General features: G+C 37.8%; 5 protein-coding genes across 5 annotated transcripts; 2 read left to right on the plus strand and 3 right to left on the minus strand.

Annotated features, from left to right (window-relative positions):
- Positions 1–3,278: 3,278 nt before the first annotated feature.
- Positions 3,279–3,821, plus strand: CLUP02_01915 (uncharacterized protein; the record flags this gene model as incomplete). The annotated part of the gene is made up of 1 exon (XM_049280951.1): positions 3,279–3,821. The coding sequence occupies one exon, from the start codon at positions 3,279–3,281 to the stop codon at positions 3,819–3,821; it is 543 nt and encodes a 180-aa protein (XP_049136908.1).
- A 1,381-nt stretch (positions 3,822–5,202) lies between these two features.
- On the minus strand, positions 5,203–5,781 carry CLUP02_01916 (uncharacterized protein; the record flags this gene model as incomplete). The annotated part of the gene is made up of 1 exon (XM_049280952.1): positions 5,203–5,781. A coding segment is annotated over one exon (579 nt), but the record flags the coding sequence as incomplete, so codon positions are not given.
- A 3,137-nt stretch (positions 5,782–8,918) lies between these two features.
- On the minus strand, positions 8,919–9,152 carry CLUP02_01917 (uncharacterized protein; the record flags this gene model as incomplete). The annotated part of the gene is made up of 1 exon (XM_049280953.1): positions 8,919–9,152. A coding segment is annotated over one exon (234 nt), but the record flags the coding sequence as incomplete, so codon positions are not given.
- Positions 9,153–14,302: 5,150 nt separating this feature from the next.
- Positions 14,303–15,637, minus strand: CLUP02_01918 (uncharacterized protein; the record flags this gene model as incomplete). The annotated part of the gene is made up of 4 exons (XM_049280954.1): positions 14,303–14,463; positions 14,524–14,613; positions 14,679–15,204; positions 15,263–15,637. 4 exons carry the CDS (start codon positions 15,635–15,637, stop codon positions 14,303–14,305), a joined length of 1,152 nt encoding a protein of 383 aa, XP_049136911.1.
- A 792-nt stretch (positions 15,638–16,429) lies between these two features.
- On the plus strand, positions 16,430–17,883 carry CLUP02_01919 (uncharacterized protein; the record flags this gene model as incomplete). The annotated part of the gene is made up of 4 exons (XM_049280955.1): positions 16,430–16,455; positions 16,545–17,214; positions 17,291–17,363; positions 17,435–17,883. 4 exons carry the CDS (start codon positions 16,430–16,432, stop codon positions 17,881–17,883), a joined length of 1,218 nt encoding a protein of 405 aa, XP_049136912.1.
- Positions 17,884–18,485: the final 602 nt, after the last annotated feature.

Raw genomic sequence — 18,485 nt, forward strand, 5'->3', positions numbered from 1 at the left:
CTACTACGTCCACCAAAAATTCTTGTCATCTCACTCCCCATCATCTAGTCTACAATGCCCACAAGAATGCACTTTTTGAATGAATGATCATTTCAATCAGGTCACTATAGGTTGTATGTAGCCACGTAAGGGAAAATAGGCCGCACTATCGAAACCTTTGGCGAGGAAGGCAGTGGATCGGGTCTTTTAGGGCTCTCAAATACTTACTCAGCAATGCGGGTAAAAGTGACGCATAACTAATCATTGAACAAAAGGTGATTGAGAGGAATTGGCGACATAGCAGCACCAGGTTGCAGAAACCATGAACTCACTCAACAAGACGAAACGGTTTTTTTTTTTTTTTTTTTTTTTAAATCGATAATCAATATTAGGAGTTAGCATCAGCTTCAGAAGATCTCCCCCTGAGGCAACTGTTCCCATACTCAGCTGCCGCTGGATAAGTTAAAGAGCTAGAGAAGACATCCTTTGGCCTTTGGCTACTGTCGTACAAAAACGGAACCGTAATTACCGGCTAGTAATTACGCCTTATTTACTCCATACCCCCCCACCAGATTTATAGCTCAGCTAGATATCTACTAGTCTGCTCGCAAACTAGGGACTTACTTACTATTAGCTACTTAATAAGCGTCTAACGCACTTTTATACTTAAGAAAAGATTTAATTAGATAGGATTCGAACCCGTAACTCTTAGTATAGTAAGTCGACCCACCCCCTTTTAGCCACCCCCCCCTTTTGGCCACCCTATCAAAACATAGTATTAAAACATCGCCACTAACTACACTTAATTAATTAACTATTTTCTATTACTATAATAATATAGTTATTATTCTCCCTAGGTAATTCGACCCCTACGAGTCGACTAGGACTAACTAGACGGTCGCTAGAGTCCTCCTAAGCTCTCTATATATCCTAAATATTTATAAACTTAGTATTTAGGTCTATTAATATACTTTTCTTTTTCTGCGGCCTTAATTAGTTAGCTTTGGCTTTTAGAATTTAAATATAGTACTAAGATATTACTAGATAGTAGGCCTACTTATTAAATACTTTTTTTACCTTTTTAAATAGTAGTCGTTAAGTATTATAGTCTAGACTAAGCTCTATAAATAACTTTAACTAATCGCAGAGCTCGCTAGCTTTTTTAAGTATTAACTAGTTAATAATAAACGCTACTAATGCCTAGTTAATAGCTTTTTTAGTATTATTAGTTACTTACTTAGTATTTACGGTCTTTTTGGTTAGTATAACTAAGTTAGGTAGGACTATTAGATTAGTAAGTAGTCTAGCTATGTTAGGGGGATATAGTCTAGTTACTTTCTACTTACTTCGTATATTTAATAACGTTAGACTAGCTAAACGAGCTTTTTAGTAGTAGCTTAAGAAGTACCGCTTTTTAATAATAATAAAATTGTTTACTATATCCTCCTTACTAAGCTCCTTTTTATACTTAGACTTAATAGGTCTAAAGATAGTTATATCTAACGGCTAGAGGATATAAGAAGTATATAGTAATAAGAATAGTAAGTAAACGTTATTTCTATAGCATTCTTATATAAATTCTATTATTATATAACTCCTATAACTATTTAGAACTAATAATCGAGGCTTATTAAGTATACTAAGCCCCCTAAGGGGGGGGGTCTTAGTTTATAATAAGAATACTATTTTTAACTACTTAAGGGCAGTCTTATTAGTTATTTAGCTATTATTTATTACTATAAACTCCTAACTAGTATAAGGGTTAAGTTTAAGTAGAAACTACTACTATTATACTGACTTTCCCTTATATATAACTAGTAGTTTAATAACTTAACTATTAGTAAAGATATACTCGATTATAAATACTTAAGTACGCGAACTAAGCTCTTTTTTTTATACTACTATAGTCTCTACTTTACCTAAAACTAGGCTATTAAATCCCTTGCCCTCTAGGATATTAGTCTTATTTATATTATACCTATTAGCCTATTTAATATTACTAATCTCTAGTATATTAAGTAATCTAAACTATAACTTAATTATATTAGTAGTAGCCCTATTTAGATACCTCGAATTAATAGTACGACTTCTCTAAACCTTAATTAATAAGTTCCTCCTTAAGAAAGCGTCTATTTATCTCTTCTTAAGAGGATTTATATCCCCCTAGGATCTTAGAACTCGCTTAGCGAATTTTATAAGCTATTTATAAGTTAGTATAACGCTTAAATTATACTAAATACGAACTTACTAAGCTAGCTAGTCTTCTTACTATAGAGGAAGCCTCTAGAGGTCTACGAATACTATTACCCTTATTTAGTAGCCTCTTTTATAGTTATAAAGAGTTAACTTTAGAACTCCGAACTTAATCGAGGCCTAATTAACTAAGAGACCTCTTTTAATAGCCTTAAGAGCCCGAATAACTTTATTTTTAGTATACGAGACTTTTATATATTAATAAATAAATGTATAAAAAAGAATTATATTTGGACGATTTTTATAATTATTATAGTAGTTTGAAAATCGTAAGTAGGGTTTTAATGTGGTGGCTGGGATGGAGAAATGGGGTGGCCAAAAGGGGGGGGTGGCCAAAAGGGGGTGGGTCGACTTACTTATATAAGCTGGACTTTTTTTTTTAGACGCTAATTAGTAGAGGTAAAGGGCTCATAACTGTCGTATAAAAACGGAACCGTAATTGCCGGCCAGCAATTACGCCTTATTTACCACAGCTGCGTTCTACACCTCTTTTGATAATTCGAAAGCGCATGACGTTTTTTGTGTACAGACCATCGTATTTGTTTTCTTCTGGTCGCATGGTAATCATAGCCTTGTTGGAATTCGCTTAGGCATATCTGATCTTACAGCTTATGCGCGTAATATTACCTCAAGGATACGAGGTAGATCGTGGACAATTGATGTAAGTCAGCCTTGGCCAGCGTCCGACTAGCGAAGTTCCTTCCCGAGGCAATATCCTGCGGAGGTCCTCATAGGTAGACCTGCAGTCGAATGGACTCTCGTAAGCCCACCATCTTACGAGCGGTGTGGGAAGATCCGGGCACAAACAGAAGACATACATGTGCGGAATGTCGACAAGGCCCAAAATATCATTACATTACCATATTGAATAACGTCTTGAAGTCATACCGAAGATTGGTGGACATCAATATAAATAGGACGAAGCTTTCCACGGTAACTTGAATCATATCAACCCCAGACCGTAACCAAATGCTTTGTGCGTCCATACGTTTATCAAAGAAACCTAATTGCCAACCTTCCTCATTCTATCCAAAGACAACTTCGAAATGGTCATTCGAGCCATCCTGAAAACAACCGTTCTTGCTGCTGGTGCAATAGCGGCAACCATTTCCGCCAGGAACGATGATGGAACCAACAGTTTCCGTCTATGGGCCAACATGCTTTACCCCGATTCCCCAGGCAATGGGCCTATTATCCAGGGTTATGAGCTCGGCTACGTCTCCGACGCCGCATGCCAAGCCACCGTGATCCTGGTACCCGAGAGTCAAGGAAGCATGTTCTATGCCAATAATAATACCCTTGGCGTTGACTTTGGCGGCGACTCATCCTCCTTTTCCGGCATGGTGGTGCCCTGGCGCGGGCCTGCGATGGTACCTAGCGGTAGACCAGTGGAGCTCAAGTGCGAAGACGGTACACAAGGTCTCACCCTCAACGATAACGGGGTATACTATCCCGGGGAAATGGGTCCAGATTTTAATGGTGCATTCATGGTGTGCGAGAATGGAGCTGAACCGTTTTTAAGCTTCTATGGTTGGGGTCAGAGGCCTCTATGGGGTTGCACTGTAATTCAGCTTCTGCCTATCTTCTAAAGCCTAGGAGCAGATTGCCTTCCCTTTGATGTGCGTCGGAAGGAAATCTGTGTAAATCACTTGCTACGATCGCTAGCGCTATGTACTCGATATGGAATTCCAGGGAACTGCATCCATAAGTACTTGTACAGTTGAGTAACCTCATGTCAATGCATGAACATCGTGTTGGTAACTCGACATTCTAGAGAAAGTCCGTTCAGGGCATGCTTCGGGGGCTATAGGATGTGGCTCGGGGGATCACTGTATTTCTAGCGTCGATGTTAGCGGCCGCCACGCTGAAAGTATACTGCCGGGTTAGTGCAGACCGTCTGCCTATCGAAACCAGCGCACATCACTTTGTCCAAGTCCCTATTCGATTCCACCGTCTCTATTTCCAGCACCCGTACTATTATATCCGGACTCTGCAATGAACTTATATCGATGTATCCTTGATAATTGGATACTCCAGCATATTCACCTTCGATACATCTGCTGTTTGAATTGGTCCCCACAGTCTAAGATTCAAACTACATATGTCATTCCTCTTTACCATACAGTGTACGTAATTGAAATCCCTAATGATCTGGGAAAGGGGAGAGTAAGTTCGCACTCTCCAGCAGATTGAAACCCTACACAGTTCAGATATCCTTGTTGAGATTACTTAGGCTGAGCTTGGAGTTAGCTAGTCAATAGGCATTCATGTAGAGGTACGGAATCTTGGTCAAGATCCTAGATGGAGAGCACAAGGTAGATTTTGCCGTTGGCCATGAAGCACCTAACTAAAATCTAGCGACCTCGCCCCTCCCGGACACAGCCTTTGTAGGTACAGTGTGATAGCACCATGACATCAAGGTAGACCCTAAGCCGGCCCCCCAAATCTCTTCATGCCGAACTTGAATATGAAAGGAGGGAGACCTGCTCCAATGCTACAAAAACGACAAAGGAAATCTTTTTTTTTTTTCTGTTTTTCTGGGGGGTTTTTTTTTTATTTTTTTTTATCTTCTTTCCTTTTTTCCCTTTCTTTCCTTGAAGTTTTCTTTCCAACCTCTCGGGGGGGGGGGTTTCAGTTTTGATCGTTTCTTAGGAAATAGGATAGGTTCTCAAAAAGAAGGACTTGTACCAACGCCATCAACCTCCCCCTCTCTACCACACCGGGGTATGACCGTTCGACCGACAAGTTGAATGAAATTAACAATCGATCTTCCACTTCGTGGAAATTATGAGTTTGCCTAGACCTCGGGCTCGGCCTGTTCGGAAGCTTAGGGTCCGTCCACCCAGTAGTGTTGTTCGGGCTCAAGTGAAAAGACTGTGTGCACATCCTACTTGCGCCAGCGGCTGGAGGGAGCTTCTGTTTCCGAGGAGAGATGGTGGAATTCAAGTTTTATCTTTCAGGTGATAAATCTTAGGCTTCCGCAAATTTGTTTTGGGTATCAAAAATCCGACTGTTTTTGTCGACGCGAATGGTGCCTTTATCCAAGGGCCGGACACAATCGTGAGGTACGGCCCAGGTATCCCTATAGTTGAAATAACAGTCTTTTGGCATATAAGTCCTGTTATTGCTGCCGTCGACAAAATGCAGGTCTGCGCGATCTTGGGTATCTGGGCTACCGGCAAGGAACAGGTGTGTGTCGGTACGACCTTGAGATTTCGTTGACGTGGGAGAAATTATATAAATGCGAGTGTGGCTATCGTAGCCCAAGATGATTCCAGGACGTCCCTTGGAATTGTCATAGGTCCAGAAACCACCATCGCACCAGATGACCTTGCCTATCTCCGCACAAGCACCTGGCTGTCTGAAAAGACAGCCATACAGATCATCTGGCGTCGACAAATTCATGAAAAAGCGGTCGAATCTCTCGCCTCTTGTTCCTTGATTCCCTAAAGATTTATAGCTGGCCGAAGACACATAACCGCTCAAAGATAATAGGGGTATCGGAGTAGTAATTATTAGTATCCCTATTATAGGGTAGTTAGTTCGAACCGTAGTTAACGAAGAGATTAATTAAACTATATAAATATCTACGTAGGTATAAAAAGGAGGTTCTAACTATAAGTTAGGCTAGCTACGATAATCGTAAATAGGGCCCCTAATTAGCCCCTATGTATTCGGCTATATACTACGGTTAAATTAGATTTCTAATCCGATATTAACTTTCTCTTTTTTTTATTAATTTAACCGCTATAGTTAGAGGTATAATTCGACCTTAGGCCCGTTTATTAAGTCGTCTCCTTTTCCCCCTTTTCTCTATTTTCTTTATATAACTTATCCCTTTATTTATATAATAACTTTTTTATTACTTACGAATTACTCTAATCCCTTATTTAGTACTACTTTTATAAAAGCGTTTGCGAGGTTATTTTTATTATTAATCTAACGGATCTTAAGTATTTTGCGCCTTTCGTACGATTACTTAAGGGCTATAATATCGATTATAAACCTCTTTTTTTTATCGTTCCTAATTTAACGAGGTATTTATATAGCGAGTAGGAATTAGTATAAATAATTATTAAAATAGGTAAAAGGCTAATTTAATTAGTAATCTTCCTTAGTGTTATTAAAATCGCGTAGGAGAGGTTAACGCCGTTAATTATACCGTAAACTTCCGACGCTAATATACTTCTCGTTACCCGCTTATTTTTAGTTAATAAATAATAAATTATATTACTATATATAATAAATTCGCTCTTACTTATACTCTCGTTAGCTAAGATAATAATATACCCTAATTACGAAGTAAGGTCGTTATTATTTATAAATAACCTATTAATAAAGACGTAGAGCTTACTAATCGTAAAGTTAATTAGGTAGTAGACGAGACTTCGATCGAGATTTATTTATTATTACTTAAGCTGCTTATTAAGTATTCCGACGTCTCGTTTAGTTAGATTTATAGCTTATATTACCTTAACGTAGTTAAAAGTCGCCTTAGGTTAATAAATACTTATAATATATACCCCTTGCGCGAGCTTAGCTCTATACCGCTTCTTAACGTTAGTTACGTTCGGATTAACGAGGTTAATCTTCTTATTTTACCCTTTTTACTAAAAAACGACGATTTCCCCTTTAATTATAAGAATCCCGCCGTTAAATACTAGGGGGGTATTTATTATAAAGACCTTTTTTAGCTTCGCTACGAAGCCCGCTTTTTAAAGCTCCTTATCCTTTTTTTTTATAAAGTTAATATTAGATAGGCTTAATATATTGTCGGTTTATATTTTAATAATCCTAAATTAGTCGCTTTTATATTCCATAACTAGTAAGTACGGGTCGTACGTAAAGGTAACTATTAAGAATTAATTAATATAAAAATCGTAGTAAGTAGCTTACTAATAGGTGCCCGATTTTACGAGCCTATATAGTAGCTTGAGCATTTTAATAATCGTGCTTTCTAGGTACTTACTAACTATTTTCCTTAGTAAATAGGCTAGGATTTTCTTTATAAGCCCTATGGCCGATTAAGTATAGGCCTAGGTAATATTACGGCTCTAAATCTCGTATCCTTTTTTCTACAATAATATTATTAATCGTTAGCTATAGCGCTATATAGTGGGCGATTATATAAGTAGCGTCGCCTTTTTAACGTTATTATACTTCTAAATTACGTATTTAAACTTCTTATATAGCTAGGGTATTCCTTTTTTTTTAATCTTACGAACTATTCGTAATTTAAATATGCGGAGGTTTATATATTTTTTTAGGTTATATAAGATAAATCGATAGACCCCTCGATTGCGAAGAGTGTTTATTTTGATAAGACTTAATCCCTTATATAGCTTTTTAGTAATTATAATTATACCTTCTTTGCGTAGTTTAACCGCTAGCTCGAAATTAGCTTTTTTCTTTACTATATAAAAGGTGTTAATTACCTCGTCGCTAGTAATAAATTGCTACGTTAGGGCTTATTATTGTAGTCTTTTATAACGTCTTATTAGTAGTATTAGTGCCCTTTTAGTAATTTCCTCTTCTTCATCGTTTGTTAATACTACTATAACGATTTTATTAAGGATAATTTCTTATGCCTCTACTACGGGTTATATAGTTTCCCCTAGCTCTTTTTCTTTTTATAGGTTAGAAATTACTTCATTAAGATCTATATAATACGGTTTAATTATCGTAATTAATACTTCGAGTAGCTAGTTACGATCTCTCGTAACTATATAAGAGCGCTCGTTAATAGAAATTAACTTATATAGCCTAGCTTATTATTAAGTAATTTCGCGCTATATTCGTATATCCGAATTTAGCGGTATATTTAGATTATTCTTTATATCGGGCTTATTGCGCATAGTAATTACTTTATTAACTTACTTTTTTATATTTATTTTACGTAGTGCCCGTATTACTTTTTTAATTACTCGGGCTCGTTAGCTTATGCTTAGCGATAGTAGCGAGGCTAAGGTCGTTCTTAGATATGCTCTAAATACTAATAGCGTTAGTATAAGTCCGTTAGGCCCTATAGTATTGTTATAGTATTTAAGTACTATTTAGAGGTATTCGTCGTTAGTAGAATCTGGATTTTCCTCTTTAATAATTCTAAACGCCCTTTTTAATTATTAGTGTGCCCTTTTTACCTTTTTAATACTATAATACGCTTTAATAAGTACGATTTTTAGCTATATACCGTAAGCCGTCGTATTATTCTTAAATTCTACTAACTTAAAGCTAATACTAGCGTTAGTTTTAATACTATTTAGCGGTCCTTAGTATATATCGATTTAGCTTTTTTATAAGGCTACTTATACTATTTTTATTTATAAATCCCGGAGGAATTGCCCTATTTAGAAAGATATAGCTATGTTAATTATATATAGTACTAGCCGACTATTTAAGTAGAAGATATTAACGACGATTTCTTAGTTAAAGTTAAGCTTATTACGTAATTTAAACTTAAATCTGCGTAGGCTCTGCGTATTTATTTAGTATTAGTAATATACTTTTATTAATTATTTTAGCGCCCCTATTTTAATATTATTATTATCTAATTACTTTAGGAGGTTATATAGCCTCGTAACCGACGGGTACTTAAATCTCTAGTATAGGTTTCTAAGCTCATTTTCCGTTAGGTAATTAATTAACTTTATATTATTAATAAGCTTTATAAACGTATACCCCTATTATTATTTAACTATTTTAAAGTACTTACCGCTAGAGATTCTATTTCTTATATTATCGAATATAATACTTAGTCGATCTATATCTTTTAGATATAGGAGAAATGGGGTATTAATAGGTAAAATATAAAAGGTTATTGTTCTGAAGTGCGTTTTTATTTTTATTATACCTAGGGCGACGATTTCCTTATTTAAGCTAAAACTAATCCTCGTAATACTTACTATTAACGTATTAAGCGTTACTAGTGCGAATTTTTCTAGCGCTTAGAATTGCCCTTTTTTTTTAGTTAATTATTATAATGCCCTAGTGTTTAGGATAATTCTATGGAAATTATCTAGGCTATACCTTTCGCTCGCGTAGAATGCTTATATAAGCTTAGTATTCGAGGGATTTAAGTAGTATAAAAAGGACCCCTCTAGCTACCCCTAGATTTGCTTAGTACTATGTTCCTTTTTTTTAAATGTTAAGAGAGATAGCGTCTTCTCTTTAATCGTTAAGAGAATAGGCTTTAGCCCTATTAAATTCGCCCTTTTAGTTACCTCCGTATCCGTTATTTAAGGGACCTTCTTTTACTATTTATAAATAAAAGCTTACTTATTAAGAGCTTTTACTACCCTCTGTTCGTTTAGTTTTATATATTCTCTAGAGGCTAACGGGGTAAAAAAAGAGTAGTTAATATCGTCGATTTTATCGTAATTTAATTCGTTAGTATAGGGGGTAAGATTGTTTTTAATTTCTGAATTTCTTATAGGGGGTATATATTTTAGGCCGCTACTTTAGTTACTATTATTAGGTTTCGTACCCCCGGATCTGCCCTTATATATAACGAGGAACTAGTTAAACTAACGAGGGCTAGTTTTGTTATTTACTACCCTTAACCTTTTATATTATTTATACGATTTAGTACGCTCTTCCTCGGAGTAGTTACTTAACTAATATCTATTTTTTTTATAAATATAATATTGCCTTTTTTATTACCTTACTTATAAGTTAAATCTTTACTTATTTAACGAATCTAGGCCTCTTTACTAGCGATTACTATATTTAGCCTCTTTTCTTTTCTTATTATACGTTCGATCGACTTAATATTATTAATAAGGGCCGTTATATACTTAGAGGTAGGTTTAGCGTAGTATTCTCGCTTTAATATTAAAGCTAGATCTTAGCCTCGAGTAGAGCGTCTCGTAGTTTTTAGGTACTTAGTATAAGGTTATTTTTATTTTTAATATACGCTAAACTACGGTATAAAAATATCTAACTTTTTACTTATTTATTCCCTTATTTAGCTAGGTTTTTACTAGCTTATTAATTCGATTAATAAGCTTTTTAAGGATCTTTACTTACGATTTACCCTTTATTATCCTAGTTATAAATATAAAAGAAATCGCTCGTAACTTAGATAGGAGCTCTAGGTTCTTATTATAGGTCTTAAAGCGGCTTCGGATTGCGTTAATTATATTAAAAAAGTCGTTTTAATTGAGATTACGTACCGCTTCGTAGTAATAATTAGAGGCTTTACTTATGAGTACGATATTAATTACCGAATAGTACTAGTGTTCCCTAATTCCGACTTTTTTATAATAATCGTAAAATATCGTTAGGGTTTTTTATAAGACCTTATACTTCTCCTTAGAGTATAATTTCTTTTTTAAAAAGATCTTTTTAAGGTTTATAAATTGCCTCGTATTTATTATTAGATTTTTAGTATTTATATACGATCCCTACGTCGCTGCGTATTATTAGTAACTTCGGGTCGTTTACCTCTTTTTTTATTAGCTAATCGGTACCGAGTTTTGCGTTAATAGTAGTAATAAGTTATAGATCGAAATAAGCGGAATTATTAATTATTGTACTTCTAGTACTATATTTTACCCCGGTATATCCTTTTATAATAATAGATTTCTATTAGTAATTATAGAGAGGAAATCTAGGTCGTTTACCCTTTTTCTAAATTCGTTAAAGCGATTATATACTCTATTAACCTATACCTAGTTCTATAGTACGAATTCCTCCTTTATAATTATTACTATTAGTATTTTATATAGCTCTTATAATTATAATTGCGTTAGTAATACCCCTCGCCCGTAAAGGAATTTATTAACTACTTTTATAATTCCTAAGCTTACGCTCGCGAACTATTTATTTAGTTAGTAACTAAGGTCGTTTACGATTTTATAAAATAGGGGTTATTCCTATAGCCCTTTCTTTTTATAAACCTTAGTTAAATAGATTAATACTATATTAATTTACTTACTGTTAAGCTAATCCGCGATTTTATATATTTACGTCCCCTAATAGTCCGGGTTAATATTTACTTATTTATAAGGGATTAGGATTCTATTTAGGATCGGGTTTTATCCTTTTCTTTTTTACCTTAACTTATTAAGGGTCGTATTCTAACTTATACCCGTATTAGCGGTTACTAACGTATTTAATTTTAATAGGGATATATTTAATCCGCGCGCTAGTCGTAGTAAATTCGTACTTTTATTATTTAACGAATTTATTAAGGTCTAAGAGATTCCCGCTTTTTTTTACCGTTTTACTACTACTCTTGTTTTTATTATTTTTAGTGATTATTATTACCTTTTTAAATTGCTAGCTATCGTACTTATTAAGATCCTCTTTTTTATTTAATATAAAAGGGTAGGTTTTAATAGTTTTTTTTAATAATAATAGCGGTAAACGTTTATATTATTATAAAAACATATAGTAATTAGTCTCGGGATTTTTATTAGTTACCGATTTCTATTATCCCGTATACTTTTAGCTTCTTAAGCCTCGTACTCTTTATAATCTCTAAATAGCCTTTTTTTTCGACTTACTTTTTTTAGGGCGGTATTTTATAAGAATAGTTAAAAATAAACGCCGGGCGGCTCGTAAAAGAGCTATATAAGTTATTAAGAACCGTATAGGCCGTTAAGTATAATTAACGAAGTTAAGCCCTTTTTTTTATAAAATCGTAGATTTTAAGGACTTATTAAAAAATACTTATTTATTACTTATACGCAGTAGGGTTAGATAGTTTAGAAATCTTATCTTTTATAGCCTCTTAGTACCCTATTTTATATTTTTTAAATAGTTTTTTTTATAGCTTAATTACGGTTAGGTAATTATTATTTACTAGCGATCCCTTTTATTATTTAGTTAATTTTTCGAAATTAATAATCTCGCGCTAAGAGCTAATATAAAAAAAAGCTTTTTAGCGGCCCTCTAAAGGATTCTTTTTTTTTCCCCTTAGATCCTCGTCTTTTTAGCCTTTTTTTAGGCTAATAATAACTTTAGCGGGAGGTCGTAGGACTATTTTAGGGTAGCTACTTTTTTTTTAAGTTAATCTCCGAGATCTGTGATATTCTTAACTCGATACTATTAGGACTTCTAAATCCCCTTTTCCCTCGTTAGACCGTCCTTTATATTATATTCCTAAATAATACTTAGGGGTAGTTAAGGGAGCTATAAGGAGGTTATTTAGATTATAAGCTTAAGGTCGTATTTATAAAATCCTAGTAGTAATAGACTTTTCTATATATTAAGATCTCTTAGCTTAATAACTCTTATAGGGTTACTTTTATTACTAAATAAGAATATTTATATTTAGAAATCCCTTTTTTCGATCGCGCGGTACTCTTTTATACTATATTATTAAGCTCGTTCGTTATACTAATTAATTAAGCGGGTAGTTATTACGTAAGTATTCTTTTTTACTAATTTAACTAGTTAATTCTTAATTACGGGCCGGCTACGGAAAAGTCGTTTAGTAAAAAAGCTGCTCGGGGCGATAATAAAAAGCTAATTACTTAAGCGGTTCCGTTAATTAACGTATTTTAATATAGTAGACGTCGACCTCTCGTAGGTAATAAAGGGCTACGATTACTTAATTCTATATAGTATTTAAGAATCGCTTCCTTTTTTATTTATTTTTATAAAGTTAATTAGTACGAATTTCTTATCTTATATAATATTAAGAAGTTATCTCTTTTATATAGCAAAATACCTTACTAATTTATAATAGTAAAATTTAATTACTAATTAGTATTAGTATCCTTATTATAAGGTAATTAGTTCGAACCGTAATTAACGAAGAGATTAATTAAACTATATAAATATCTACGTAGGTATAAAAAGGAGGTTCTAACCGTAGGTTAGGCTAGCTATAATAATCGTAAATAGAGCCCCTAATTGGCCCCTGCGCAGTTGGCCGTACGCCGCGGTCAAATTAGACTTCTAATCCGATAGTAATAAACTAGGAGGTATGCGTAATATAATTGTCGTAAATAATCCTAACGTAAAACAAGTTTCTATAGCGAAAGATAAGCCTTCTAATGGAGTATCTATATAAACCCTGAACATTAATTGATTCATAGCAAAATGAAGGCATTACTTGTCCTGTTTTAAAGTCGCAAAAGGAATTCGCGAAATAATATTGTAGAACGGCGCCAGAAGCTACATCTTCTGGCCCTCCCATCGAATCTTGACCTGCTCCGGGAAATGAGTGATTCCGTTGAGGCAGGGTATAATGAGAGGACAGAGTGTGCCACACTATCTAATGTGCTTAAAGGAGTGTTGATTATATTAGAGAGTTGGTGTCAGATTATTGAAGTGGAGCAGGCAGTTCGGGGAGGGCGGATGGTTTAGGAAACCTTCTGGATGTCTTGGCGATGCTACCAAAATGAGGACTGTTTTCGAGGCTGGGTGGAGAGCTAGGTCGGGATGGGTTTATAGGAGAACTACGGCGTTTTTATATTAGCAGCTCGACTCAGATTCATTCCTTCTGAACAAGGCAGACTTAGTGCGTCAGGTGATGCTGCAATGCTCCTGCAACGTCCTTTTCTTGACGACATCCTGCTGGGCTATTGGTTATCAAATGCCGCTCCTTGCAAAATAATTGCTTCGAATGAAAGCCACAAATGCAAGATCTATGTAGTACAACACAAGTGATACTCTTGGATAAGTGTGCAGCAACTTCTAGAAATGCTGATTGGACAAACCAAGACATCATATGATCTTCCCTGGACTAGATGAGTGACAGTCAGTGCGGGCAGACCGGCCGCTCAGAACCCCGACCGAGCGTATCATGAGCGAGCTACGACGCCACTGGTGCACGTGTTCACAGAGCCCAGCACTACATACGACCTGGGTTAAATGTCATAGGCCGTTGCCACTTCCTAGTCGTCTAAAAAACGCACGTAGAAGATGATCGTTTAGAAAACTTGGAAACCCTATATAAGCTTTTGAAGATATGTCTTATTTGTAACAGATACCCGGTAAGCCTAGAACTATGTTGAACGAATGGTTCTCCGTACCCAGGGTTTTGGTCTACTAAAACTTCCTGGAAGCTAAGAGACAAAGAATTGCTGTGTACATATTGATGAAGCGGTCCAGTCGGGTTTCAATCCGTGCCATCATCTGACCCTATAGCCAACTCGTCTCTGTGATTGTCTGATTCAGGCTCGAAGCTAGAGTCTTTGTTACCTTCAGTCCCGCCAGGTTTGCCCTTCGTCTCCTTCCCGCATACGGGGATACCATGACAGGTACTGATCTGGGCAGGGTCTGTATTGTATTTGAGTGAGTCTTGAGCGTGAATCTGAAATGCCAAAGTACTAGACCTACTCTGCGGACTTGATGGTTTTCCGGCTTTCAGTCCGTCGTTGTGTTCCTTCACCCAGCTCTGCTTGACTGGGGCGTTCCTTGGCGATTTGACTACGTAGCATTGATATATGAGATCAAATGAACACATTAAAGAGACCAAGTACCCGTTCACTGACCTCGCCGAGCGTATGTACGAACAATCTCGTCCTCGCTGGTAAAAGCGATGCCGCAATTCTTGAAGTGCGTAGTTGCTAGACCATCTTCAAAGGGATCACTATTGAAGATTGGATCATGGCAGCCTTTGCTCATCTTTGGGCAAGAAAGAATGTAGAAACTTGTGTCGTCATTGAGTGTGTAAGAAAAGACAAAGTTCTTGGGGTAGTATACTGTGATTGACGACGTCAAGGTGCATGCTACATTCTTCTGTCTAGAACGTTGGAAGCGCTTGTTGTTCTGTTTCTTCAATATAAGCTTCTGACGGCCGCTCTTGGGAATCGTTCTTTGGAGCGGCTTCTTGGTCGATGACGCAGGGGATGACCTATGTGTCTGTGTATCTTCCAAGTTCTCAAGGCTATGATTCCGCCTGCGTCCCTTATTCAAGTCTAGACGGTCATGACTAGGCACTTGGGGGGAAGGATTCCGAGATTCCAAGTGAGGCTCTGTGGTCTTTTCAGTCTTTTCTGAAGAAAGCCCGTCTGATGACTATCTTGATTGTGAGTGGTATGAAGGGGAGAACAGGCCAAAGAGTCTGATTAAATACCACTATCGAAGTTTCACTAGGCTGACGAAGTTCAGGCGGTGTAGTGAACATCGGTCGCTTTGAGGGGGCATACTCCAAGGCAGAGAAGAAAAGCCCTTGACTCTGTTCGAGAGAGAAATTGCTGACGTTGCAGAGAAAGGTTCTCTCAATTTGAGCAACGATAGACCCTTTCTCATCAGAGGGAAATCGGCTTGGCGTTTCGGACACGAGTTTATCCCGCATTCTTTCCCTGAAGGTTTCGTATTGATTGACGAGCTTTTTCATTCCCCGATTCAGTTCCCCCTCGAGGTGAGTGTTGTAGTGTTGTGTCAGCTTTTGAACATATTCTGCGGCGTTCCGAGAGATTGAAGGTGTCATCGGCAGGTCAGCATCCATGATGAATAGGCAGGTTTTGTCTTACGACGGGTGGCGAAGAGGATGTACTGATAGGGGCAAGACCTGCGAGGTGTTTGTCTTGCGACACATTTAGGAAGGGTTTGGAAACTCAAAGTGCAGATGATATAAGTACCTTAAGATCAGACAAGCAAGAATTAAGGCTTGCCTTAACTTTTCTTGTGTTTGCACCTCACTACACGCAACCGATATTGATAATGCAGCCCGCCGCGCGCAAACAAATGTCGTCAATGAATTTTCAGGGCATTTGCTTATTTTCGCGAGAAGGCAAGCAAACATGTCGTAAGCAGATAAGACCAAAGAGAAAACAATAGCTGCAAGGACGTTCCTCACTAATGATCTCGAGACTTCGAAAGCGCTTACGCCATGCAATTTTGCGTGCAAACATTTAATCTGTTTGTCTCAAATTAGGACTCCCTTATAGTCTATGCTGCTGATCCCAAGGGAAACAATCAAAAGCTTTGCTGCATTGTCTTGCAAACATGACAAGTTCTCAATGTTTTCTGCTGGTCCCTCTAATTCTCACAATGAATCCTTCATCAGAAACTATCATATATATCCATATTCAATTGCACAATTGCAAGCTTTGACATCGCAGTGCTGATTCGAACTATATTGCTTGATATGCTACACTCTTAACTTTTCTCCACTTTAGAGACCTCAACAGTTAACTCAGATCACATCAACCTCCCTTCGTTTCTGATCCAGCATTTGGATTCACACTTTCTATCGTAAAGTTTCCAAATATCGGACGATTGTATCCTCTATGACGATATGGAATCTCCAGAGATTCATTCAGCGTAGGTGACAAGAGCTCTTGTCCTAAACTACCGAACGAATACGTATGAGATTGTGACTACTTTCCATACCTCTGACAAGATGATCACAGGATATTGGGCTGGGATTGGGGCAGCACCGCAATCAGAGTCAGTCTACTCACTTTCCAAGGTAGAGAGCGGATTCTACAAGATATATTCAACACAGGATCTCATCCTGGGCACGATGAGCGATACCAAAAGGGTGCCTTCAACTCGGCTCTGTATCTAGACGGAAAGGGCGATGTGTACCTTGGTGAAAGAATGGACGATAGTCGAATTCCTACCCCCTCGAAGGAACTTTTCAGCAGCAATTCCGCCGCCATCAATAGTTTCAAGGCTATCAATAAGAATCTGAACAGGGGGGGAATCAGGAGCTCCCAAGAGCTCATTGACGAGGGAATGGACGCCATCGCCAGAGCTGTTCTTCAGCAAGTACAAAGTTACTGTCAAGGAGGGTATTTGCACGGTCGTGTGCTCAGCGAGGTCAAGATCCTTCGGGTTGGGCTGTCCTACCCAGCATTCTGGGGGCACGAGGAGCGAACCTTCTACGAAGACATCATTAGGAGAGTCATGTCTGATTTCCCTGATATTTTTACGACCGACACAGACGTGGACTTCCACGTGGAAAGTCTAGCTTCAGCACATAACTTATTCTGGAACCAACGCCTTCACAATGAGATTCTTCGAATATCCGACAAACCTGCACTTTTAGTCTTCTTGGACTTTGGCGGCTACACTTTGGTAAGAATGTAGACACCTTGCTCCCCACATCCGAAGCCGCGCCCGGTATGAGATGATACTGACAAACATCCATCAGAACGGCTGCATGTTTACTGTTGTACAGGGCAAGAAACAGGTGTTTAGCTACTATAGAGTTGGCGACACATTCTGTAAGTCGGTACTTCGATTGTCTCTGTTTGTGCTGCTGTGGAACAGCCGTGGCTAAATCTTGTTCGCCCAGGCACAAGGGGCGACACTGAACTGTGGGAGCAAGCCTTCGGGAAATTTGCAATAGAATACTTGGAAAAGAAGCTGAAATCCAAGTTACCTCCAAGAGAGCGGACGCAGCTTCTTCAAAACTTTCATCTGCATATCAAGAAGTTACGCTCGGACAAGATCAAGGAGATGTCGCTGCATGTCACAGATCCGCAGAATGCAAGGAGATCGCTGACGGTGTATCTTTCGGAAGAAGAAGCCGAGGGCTGCTTTTTGGATGGGATGAAACGACCCATCGAGTTGGCAAAGGAGAAAATTGCTGAGGCGGCAACTCTCAGCAACAGGGTACGAGTTGTAGTTTCCGGCGGAAGCGGCAAAAGCTCCATCGTCCAGGCCTACATCTGGGAGGCGTGCAGGAAGGCCAAAATCGATGATCCCTTCTTTTTCCACGAAAATGCGGGAGATAAGGAGTAATGATAGCTGTTCCAGAGCTTCTCTCAAACGTCATATTTGCTGACTTACGCTGTAGTTCATGGAATATCTCCAAAGGAGCGGCAATTGCCACGGCGACTACCATGACGGGCCGTGAGTTCATGAAAAGAGGGGCAGCATTCGGAATCCAAGTTGGGCACTTGAAGAATGATGGTGGCTCGGCATGGAAGAGAAATCAGTCAGCCGTCGCGAAACAGGCAATCTTTTGGCAAGAAGAGATCGAAGCCACCGCTGATGCAGTATGTCCAAATTTACTTTGTCAGATGTCATTGATGCAGAGCTTCGAGTTGTGACTGAAAGTATTTCACTTGTCTCTACTGGGGATTGAAGGCTGATATATTTGCTATACAGACGAAGTCTTATCCTTTCACAATATGGTGTTCTGGGAAGAAATGGCTCAAGATCGTGTGTGATCCGTTCTTACAAGTCTCAGAACGCAGAGAGGAGCTTACGGCATCACTGAGCTACGATGTCCTCGAGCTCCCTCCACCCAAAAGAGGCTACTGGCGTTTCACTCATTCAATTGCCTACGACGGTGATGCCATGATCCTTTCGCTGCAAAGAGACTATTTGGGGACCAGCAA

This window comes from Colletotrichum lupini, chromosome 1 (assembly GCF_023278565.1).
Source record: "Colletotrichum lupini chromosome 1, complete sequence".
NCBI lineage: Eukaryota > Fungi > Ascomycota > Sordariomycetes > Glomerellales > Glomerellaceae > Colletotrichum > Colletotrichum lupini.